General features: G+C 37.4%; 3 protein-coding genes across 5 annotated transcripts; 1 reads left to right on the top strand and 2 right to left on the bottom strand.

The window, feature by feature from the left end:
• Window positions 1-6: 6 nt before the first annotated feature.
• On the top strand, window positions 7-8,075 carry LOC108380547 (uncharacterized). 3 transcript variants are annotated; one of them, XM_017636921.1, is made up of 4 exons: window positions 7-233; window positions 4,779-5,963; window positions 6,028-6,616; window positions 6,682-8,075. In XM_017636921.1, exons 1-4 carry the CDS (start codon window positions 57-59, stop codon window positions 7,347-7,349), a joined length of 2,619 nt encoding a protein of 872 aa, XP_017492410.1. In that variant the 5' UTR covers window positions 7-56; the 3' UTR covers window positions 7,350-8,075. The 3 variants fall into 3 exon arrangements, with proteins under 3 accessions (XP_017492410.1, XP_017492408.1, XP_017492411.1); XM_017636919.1 differs by having other exon boundaries at window positions 6,676-8,075; XM_017636922.1 differs by lacking the exon at window positions 7-233 and adding an exon at window positions 3,514-3,589 and having other exon boundaries at window positions 6,676-8,075.
• On the bottom strand, window positions 1,299-2,958 carry LOC108380548 (caspase-1-like). The gene is made up of 3 exons (XM_017636923.1): window positions 2,786-2,958; window positions 2,280-2,524; window positions 1,299-2,225 (listed from the first exon to the last, which is right to left on the bottom strand). Exons 1-3 carry the CDS (start codon window positions 2,956-2,958, stop codon window positions 1,672-1,674), a joined length of 972 nt encoding a protein of 323 aa, XP_017492412.1. The 3' UTR covers window positions 1,299-1,671.
• A 36-nt stretch (window positions 8,076-8,111) lies between the features above and the next one.
• On the bottom strand, window positions 8,112-8,854 carry levy (cytochrome c oxidase subunit 6A levy). The gene is made up of 2 exons (XM_017636924.1): window positions 8,639-8,854; window positions 8,112-8,505 (listed from the first exon to the last, which is right to left on the bottom strand). The coding sequence occupies exons 1-2, from the start codon at window positions 8,733-8,735 to the stop codon at window positions 8,273-8,275; spliced, it is 330 nt and encodes a 109-aa protein (XP_017492413.1). The 5' UTR covers window positions 8,736-8,854; the 3' UTR covers window positions 8,112-8,272.
• Window positions 8,855-9,044: the final 190 nt, after the last annotated feature.

Genomic DNA, 9,044 nt, shown 5'->3' with positions numbered 1-9,044 from the left:
TTTTTTTAAATTCGTGGGTTTATTACAAAAGTGCTTATTAAAAGTGTGCAAAAGTGATGGCAACCAACGAGGAGCAGCGAGAAGCTCTGACGGCAGAGTTAAAAGCCAAAGCAATTTGTCGCTTTTGTCTTTCTCAAACGACCGACGATCTCACTAACATATATGCAAAGAATAGTCCGGTTAAATCTTTATTCCCGCTGCCGGTGGAAATAATGGCTGTGGCCTCTATAGAGGTAAGTAATCTACTTGCAATAAACATAAGGAAAATAATTGTGATAAATTTCGAACATTGTCTAACCGCGAAATTGGTTTGTTTCCTAAATAGATTTGTTATGATCCCTGCTTAATGCATATACAGGAAAAAATGNATTTCGAACATTGTCTAACCGCGAAATTGGTTTGTTTCCTAAATAGATTTGTTATGATCCCTGCTTAATGCATATACAGGAAAAAATGTGGCAATTCTAAATTCCGCGCCAAATATTAACTACTAGTTTGAATAAAATTTTAGATCCACTTTGAAGCTGTTTATATTTATAAATTTGTTCATTGAACACACAGGTCTACTTACCATTAAAAAGCGTGGATATTCCTATTGTTTTTGGGGGTTGTCCGTGTAGGTGTTTATGGACTGACAGCTTGTTGGCGGAACTCGGTCAAGAACAATAATCTTCGCTCACTGCGGACAAAGTGCAGCTACAATACCGATGNTTTGAAGCTGTTTATATTTATAAATTTGTTCATTGAACACACAGGTCTACTTACCATTAAAAAGCGTGGATATTCCTATTGTTTTTGGGGGTTGTCCGTGTAGGTGTTTATGGACTGACAGCTTGTTGGCGGAACTCGGTCAAGACAAAGTGCAGCTACAATACCGATGTTGTCGCAGCACGGGCAAGAGCTTTAGGAAATTTTGATGGGGCGCAGGCCATAGGCAGATAACTACTATACATATCATATATGTACATCAGTTGTTTCCGATTACCTAGATCCGATAGTTTGGCGAACGGCCATATCAACTTCGTACTAAGTGCCACAATGCACAAAATATGTTTTTTAACTAGTTGAAGAAACTTTTAAGTTCAAACATTTCATTCAAAACANTACATCAGTTGTTTCCGATTACCTAGATCCGATAGTTTGGCGAACGGCCACATCAACGTCGTACTAAGTGCCACAATGGACAAAATATGTTTTTAACTAGTTGAAGAAACTTTTAAGTTCAAACATTTCATTCAAAACCAGCCCCCCGAGAAAAATCAAAGACGCACACCACCAAAAAGTAGTCTACTAAATATGTATGTATGTATGTAATACAATTTCTTATTTTAATTCAAGTTAATTCATTATTTTAGAAAAAATACGCTTATGATTATAATGTAACGTCTTCAAAAATACATTTAAATTCAGTTAAATGGCAAAATTAAAGCAATGAAAATGGGGAGCAGTTCAGTCTCAGCTTTAAATACACACTAAAATGTGTACTCTGTCGCAGTTGTACAATGTAATGATTGCTTAATGATTATCTATCAACTCCTTTTACCACATATATGTAATGTACCATGCGTGCATACGCGTGTAGTACATATATTTTTGCAATGATGATTGTAATGTGTAAAGAATTTCAGACACCTGCTATTTGTGCCACGTGTCCAAATGGTATGTTTTGAATTAAGCGCCTTTAGATGGTTTGTCGGTAAAGCGCAAGATACGAGTCAACATTGTCGTAATGCATGGAATTTGTTTCTGCTGATGCATTATCGGACAATCTGGCACGCAAGACTCAAAGTCGACTGCAACACGCTGATTGACGAATGTTAACAAGGTTAAAATATCGTGTTTTTTCCCATTAGCATTCAATTCATCCACTAGTGACTGCATAAACCAGGAACCATTAGTGGTATTACGCCAAGAATAGAAGCCTGGTATGGTTGAATAGGCAATAAGAAAATCGGCATGAACAGGAATTTTATAGCTCATAGATGTTTCGCCATCGGTTTCAGTCTTACGCATGAGTACTCCAGGGTCGAAATGGTCGCCCTGACAGGCTTGAATAAAAAATAATTTGGGCTTTCCCGCTAGAGTAGGGCAAGTATGTGCGCTAAAGTAGTGCCAAATAGTATCTAATTTATATTGAACGTCCTTGGCGTAGAGGTAGCCGTGCTCCCCATGTGATAGTATGGCGACGGCAATACAATCGTTATCGGTGTGATCCTGAGAAGCAGCTGAAATTTTAATATTTTTAATAAATACAAATCGTAAAAAAAATATGTGCATACCTTTATCGACATATTTGAGAATTTCTCTCAATTTACAGTCTTTATAGATGTCTACCTGAAAATCAAGCTTTTTGAGGGCAGCTCCTAACTTTTCACAGTCGACGTTTGTACCTTGTCGCGATTTTAATGATGGAATATCGAAATATTCATGGTTGAAAATTAAGGCAAGACCTCGATTTTTATGATTCATGTTGTATTCGCTCGCATGACGCTCAGTGGGCATATACGCGGTATATTTGTTCAATCTTTATAGTAAGAAAAACAAAATATCTCCGTTAGACCACAAAAATGTTTGAGCTTATCAGTACAATATAAGCTGAAAAAGTTAACCTAAATAAAATTATAATACATGCATACGCTCAACTAAAAATACCAAATCGTTGCATTTGCTTTTATCAATATCGTTATTTGTGTGCGACGCGCAAGTATCGAAATATTTTGCATCATAATTATTGAGTTTAAGTTATCACAGCGCACGGCAGTGCGCGCAAGCGATTAATATTTACCCTGCACTAGCATCGTCAATGTTTCCATTGGATCCAATCAAATTGTTTTCTCCGCCCGCGCATTTCTCCCGTCCCGTTGGTTGTGCATCTAGCTTATCACGACCCATCATTAGTATGCCTGTTTTGTCCTTTCCACAAATGTCGTACTTTATGGAAATGCATTCGTCCGTCATCACGTTATTTCGTTTTCAATTGCAGGTTTTCCCTTTTAATCAGTCTCTTCTTGCATACATATACATACATACATTTGTATATCAATATTGAAAAATCTGCGTAGTTTTTGCTCTGCAGGTATGATTTATGAATTTCGATCCGAGATCTAGGTAATGCGCTCTACACAAAAACCTCCAAAAATATTTACAGAGTTTCTAGTTCGTGTGTAAGTGCGCAGCAGTTGTGGTCTAAAATTCGTTTAGATTTAATTCATATTCGAATGAAAAATAGTTTTCACAATACAATTCTCTACCCAAAATGGATAGACCACTTTACAAACCGTGCCCGTATGTAGCTAGCGATTACTCTGCTGCTAGAGGTCAGTACGTTTAATACTAATAATGCTCCTACTACTGTAAATTCAAAGCAACAAACAAAAGCAACGTGCCGAACAATCAATTGCATAAAATATCAACCAACGTTAAAAACAACACTACACTTGTTTGCTAGGAAGAAGGCAAAAAACTGATAAATACACATGAGGCGAGACGCCGCGCATTTTGTTGCAATGAAATGGAATTGTTATCGGAATTTCCGAAACAGTGTTGCGTTTTTGTGTTTATGCGCTAAAAAGGGATAAGTCAAGTCAAGGTGAATTTATGTGGTATAATTAGACAAGCTGGTTTCTTGCTCTTTCATTCGCGCATTACAAGTCTTCTGTTTTTGCTTTTACTGATTTGACAGCTTGACCGAAAACCGAAATACATACATAAACATTTTTTTGCATTATTGCTACCACCTTATATGAATTTGTCTTGAGTTAGGAGAAGGCCCCGGTCACACACTCTTTAAAATATTTCTCCCCGACTGCAGCATGTACTTTTTTTTCTTAGGTGATAATTAAAAAAATAATTAACTATCCAAATAAGTTTAACTTTTTCATTCGAAGTGGGGTAATTTTTATTTACATTTTACTATAAATTGTCAAATTTTGTTTACCTTTTGAACAGTACAAAATGAACATTAAAATATACGCAGCATGATTTGCTCTGGTGGTATTATGTACCTGTTCAATATGCCATGATATTTAGTTTTTTTTTTTTTAATCTTCGCATACATATTTTACATATTCAATGCCTTTGTCTAAATATCAATAAAAGCTGAGGCATCAAAGACGGTGAAAAGTTTATGGATTTTTTTTCGTGTAAGCATTGAATTATTTTTTGCCAAAAAAAGACGCTTGGCAACATTTTTCAAGGTTAGCTCAAGAAATGGAACTTGCAGTGTGATACAATGACAAAAATGCATGTAAACAAAATTCGTTATTTTTACACATATCAATCACCCTGTGCTATCCAAAATGGACGATACTGTATCCAGGAAATGTGGCTCCGGAAGCATTCTCTTGCATTTTTTACACTTTTGGAATGTGATCATCTGGGATGTAACAGAGGCTCCCTGGTATAATTACTACAGAAAATGCATATAAAAAATTGCAATGTTAAGCAGCGTTTGCATTGTTAAAGTTTTTGTTGAATGCGAGAGTTGAATAGTGCAAACGGCCTTTCAACAAATCGCTTCGAAAGAAATTGGTCGGCATCCAACTTTCGTTCAACTTTTGATTCAGCTAACCTCCTGTGAAAGTTGAATAATGCAAACACTGCTTCATTACAACTACAATGAGTGATGATAAATTATTTCGTGAATTGGCCTACGCATAAACTTAGTATATGTAAATCAGATTATTGTTAAGTTATTTCAAAATAGTGTAAATAGTGCCTAATTCTTAACCAAAATAAATAACTGCATTTATATTTTCTTTTCTTATTTATTTTTGTAGGTATTTCTAAATGATGGGATGCCTTCATCGGTATGTTTGAAATGCCGTTTGACATTTGATTATTGCTATCGCTTCAAACAAATGTGTAAGAAGGCCGAAAATTTATTAACCCAAGTTCCACTTCTTGGAGAATGGCCTGCCCCCTTAATAAAACCAATTATACCGAAGGAACTTTTACCAAAACCAATCACTCCGCACAAAGAGGATGGACCGATAGTACAAGAAGTGTATATTTTGCCTTCAGCTAGTAAAGAACAGCTGTCGCCATTGAAATACGGTGCTAATGTAGGCGGATCAAAGGCAGCTAGTGTTAAAACATACACTTCAATGTCAACGCCTAGAAAAATACTTAACTCCAATCCTGCCGATTTGCCGGAGCCGCCCATGCCAATGCGTTTTAAAAAAGAGAATCGCGATGAAGCTTTTTGTTTCCTAACAAAAGTAGAAAATAACGAAGAAATTTCTTTAGACGATGTGCAACGTTTAATTGCTTCTGAAGAACTTGAATTCACCACAAACGATGTGGCATTCAAAGAAATCACTCTAACTACTCCAGATACTTCAACTGTGAAAGAACAAAAAAATAAACCAAAAGTTTTAAACAAATCTTCCATACGCATATTGAATAAGGAAGCTGATATAGAACTGGAGCCACGACTTAAACACCCACAGCTGAAGAAAGACAATTATGGCAATGTTTCTATTGTTACTGAAATACTCGATCCAAATGAGCCCTATGAACCTGAACCAGATCCCATAAAAAATGCAGCTCCCGTTCAAACAAATGTTTTCCCATGCCCTCACTGTGAGCGCACATTTCCCTTGTTGCAGCTACGTGACATCCATGTCGTGAACCACACACGTGAACGTCATTTTCCATGTACAGATTGCAACCGTTCGTTCTTTTCCAAATATGACCTTCAAAAGCATGCCCCAATACATACGGGCGAACGCAAGTACAAGTGTACAGTTTGTTATCGAGGTTTCACTAGACCTGCACTATTGCATAGACATGAAAAAATACATACCGACATACCCAAATTTCTTTGTGTATTTTGCGAGAAGACATTCTTGTCCAAGGATGATATGGAAAAGCACACTGAGCGCCATCGTAAGAACAGACCATTCAAGTGCAAAATTTGCTCTAAAGCATTCGCTTTTAAGCAAGGTTTAGAACGTCACGAGGTAAGTTTAGATTGCAATATGTGCTATTTCAGTTTAGTTGTACATGGTTAATTAAAATTTTCAGGTAGTGCATTCCACCGAACAGCCACATCACTGTCAATACTGTGATAAAAGTTTCTGCACACCTTCTAAATTAGCTCGTCACCTGGTAGCACATGCAGGAGAGCGACCGTTTCCGTGCAAATTTTGTTCAAAATCATATTTGCTATCGCATCACTTGTCGCGCCACATGCGTACTCATAATGAAAGCGTTGTTATGTATTCATGCAACGAATGTCAAGAGCAATTCAAGACATGCAACGAACTCGTTTTGCATTGTACTGTACATGCAACTATAACACTAACTTGCCCCCTATGCCAACAATGCTTCGAAGATGTTGCATCAGTAACAGCCCATATTAAAGAACATACTAATAATGACGCGTTCGCTTGTGAATTCTGCGATTTAATCTTCCTTACTTATAATGAAAAAAAATATCATGTAGAAACAGCTCACCCCTCAGAACTAGCAGCTTACGCCGAAGATGAAAGGAAAAACCAACGCGAGATGAAAAAGGGAAGTGATGAAGAGTTAGATGAAGCGATGGGGGGGTTTATTTATGATAATATGCCCACAGGCAATGAATTCCCTACTACAACCAACGCTGGTGAAGGTAAGTAGGATCTTAGGCCAATGTTGCGCTCTGTATTGAATTTTAAATTACTCTTTAAGTTGCAGCCGATGTTAGCCAACAAACCGTTGAAGTAACTAAAACAGAGATTGCCGAAGAAGAATCACATTACGACGTGGAATACCTTAAATTAGAGGAACTTGATAATGCGATCGATACGGAGATACTTAACCAAATGCTCGAAGACCATGAACCAGTTAGTAAGAAAATTAAAGTTAATGACGAAATTAATGTAGCAAACGAAGTTGTAAACAAAGATGTAACAATGAAACGCGAACTACCAAGCGGCAATGTAGAAAATATAGCAGAAAACACTCGAAAGTCACCTAGAAATGTCGGTGCGAATCGAAGCTCAGCAAATATTGGTGTATCTACCACAAATCAAGTGAAAGTAGCGCAGAAAAACGACAATGTCGAAGGTAGTATTGCTTCCACCAGCAAAGGTTCAAAAACTGCACACCAAAGGAAGACCACAATAAGGAGAGGAAGCACATCGACTGCTATTGTATCGGCAACACCAGATACAGACAAATTGATCGCAGGGACCGAGACCGAGCATTCGGGTAATAAGGTTGTCAAAATGAAATTTAATGAGAAAAGGATGAGAGTACAGAAAATTGTTGTCACAAAAGCAGAAGCCGCAGCTATGGCTAAGCAAGGACGTTTACGCATCAAGGACGGAAATTTGATCCTTACACAAAAATCATCAAAATAAATTAATGAACCATCTTTATATACATTCATATGTACTATCTGAATTAATATTTTGGTTATATGTTGCGAAATTAAATATAAGAATACTTACAATACTATTACAACTTTGTTGCCAACTTGCTGGTGCACAACTGGAAATCTGCTGAAATGCTGATGTAGGCAGAATCGTTTACTTGCAGAACTTATGCTCCTTCATAAAAAGTAACCGTTTTTGCTCAAATACTCTAGGGACGCCCAAATTTCTGCGTAGATCGTGATCTTTCATAAAAAGTAACACGGTCTCATTTGAGGCCTGAGGGCCACAGTAGTCTAATAACATTTCAAAACAAGTTGAGGTGCATCTTGATATGGATTACTAGAATTGGCACGGTAATTGCTCCAGCCACGCCTTTTTAGTTATCTTTTACTTTTATATGTAGCATCACGTAGGAGCAATGAACTTTTTAGTAAAAACCCGAATTTACCTTTAATACATTCTTCTTTCTCCTGTTATTTAAATTTTTTTTGTAGATATGCCCGCCGAAACAACGACTCCCCCTCCACCCCGTGGATTTACCGGTAGATAGAACCGCCCGTCGTGAAAGTGTCATATGTATGTGCTCTAGAAGATGTGGAAGACATAAATTCCAGTTTACAAATTTTTTATTGCACAGGTGTCTCATACAAGAGTATATTGCTGAATGCATCTTAAGTCTGATTTTTCATGAAATCTATACAAAAGCTACCTCTGAACCCGGAACAGCTAGGGTGTAGAAAATCGAGATTTACGATCGAATTGTTATGTATTTATTTATCAATCGAAATCATTGTTTAAATTTTTAAAGAAATCAAATCAATTAAAAGCGACGAATGACGCGAAGTAATGTTAAGACCCGTAATATGGCTCTCCTCAACTCGGCTACAGCAATGTTGCATTTATACGACTTAATCTTCATAGCCATCAGGCAGTGGGTTGACATGGGGATTATGGAATAGGCTTTTGTTGCCATCACCCCATGGGAATCGCTTTTCCCGGCGTCGCAAATAATCGTATTTTACAAATTCATCGCGCGGGTGGTCGTGTTCCTCTTGATGCTTCAAGTAGGCATTCAACATGCAAAGTCCCACAGCAGGAAGTGCTACAAAGAATGAAAGACGCTTCCAAACTTTGTAACCACCTAAAATGGATGAATTCCGGTAAGTTTGATCATTTTAAGAATAAGCGAAATTACATAACCTCCCACTTGGCTAACCTCCTCCTCCACTCTGGCCGCAAGGAAGGTTACGAAAGTTTCTGGTATTTCTACTCACCAGAATGTTCACCAGCGGTGGCAGCAGTTTCAACTGCAGCTCTGTTGAAGCTAATAGAGATTTGACGTCGAAAAGCTTGTGAAAGAATGGCAGCCATTTTTCGTATCTTCAATAGTAAAATCCAAACACAAATGAATTTTTTTCAATAAAATCGACGACTTCTTCACAGGGACAACTGGTGACAGCTGAAATTAATCTTGATGTTGCCAGACGATTTTTCAAAAAAAAATCATCACCCTGTGGTAGAACTAATCAGTGTGGTATAACGAGGTTATCTACCCCATTATTTGCTGAATGACCCACGGCACCAGAGCAATGGCTAAATGTTGGCTGGCGACCAACTTTGTTGAAAGCGATTAGTTGAAAGGCCATTCAACCAAAAGTTGAATGCAAAGTTGAACAATGC

Source organism: Rhagoletis zephyria, unplaced genomic scaffold (genome assembly GCF_001687245.7).
Source record: "Rhagoletis zephyria isolate East Lansing unplaced genomic scaffold, Rhagoletis_zephyria_1.1 Rzeph_scaffold_19604, whole genome shotgun sequence".
Taxonomy (NCBI): domain Eukaryota; kingdom Metazoa; phylum Arthropoda; class Insecta; order Diptera; family Tephritidae; genus Rhagoletis; species Rhagoletis zephyria.
This window is presented reverse-complemented; position numbering and strand designations above follow the sequence as displayed.

What these genes read in the sequence shown, in the direction of transcription:
- levy (XM_017636924.1), bottom strand. Translation starts at nt 8,735, where the DNA reads ATGGCTGCCATTCTTTCACAAGCTTTTCGACGTCAAATCTCTATTAGC. An exon ending in CACCGCTGGTGAACATTCTG is followed by an intron (nt 8,506 to 8,638) that starts GTGAGTAGAAAT and finishes CATCCATTTTAG; the next exon opens with GTGGTTACAAAGTTTGGAAG.
- LOC108380548 (XM_017636923.1), bottom strand. Translation starts at nt 2,958, where the DNA reads ATGACGGACGAATGCATTTCCATAAAGTACGACATTTGTGGAAAGGAC. An exon ending in ATTGACGATGCTAGTGCAGG is followed by an intron (nt 2,525 to 2,785) that starts GTAAATATTAAT and finishes CTTACTATAAAG; the next exon opens with ATTGAACAAATATACCGCGT. An exon ending in TCTCAAATATGTCGATAAAG is followed by an intron (nt 2,226 to 2,279) that starts GTATGCACATAT and finishes TTAAAATTTCAG; the next exon opens with CTGCTTCTCAGGATCACACC.
- LOC108380547 (XM_017636919.1), top strand. Translation starts at nt 57, where the DNA reads ATGGCAACCAACGAGGAGCAGCGAGAAGCTCTGACGGCAGAGTTAAAA. An exon ending in AAGGTTTAGAACGTCACGAG is followed by an intron (nt 5,964 to 6,027) that starts GTAAGTTTAGAT and finishes TAAAATTTTCAG; the next exon opens with GTAGTGCATTCCACCGAACA. An exon ending in TACAACCAACGCTGGTGAAG is followed by an intron (nt 6,617 to 6,675) that starts GTAAGTAGGATC and finishes TTACTCTTTAAG; the next exon opens with TTGCAGCCGATGTTAGCCAA.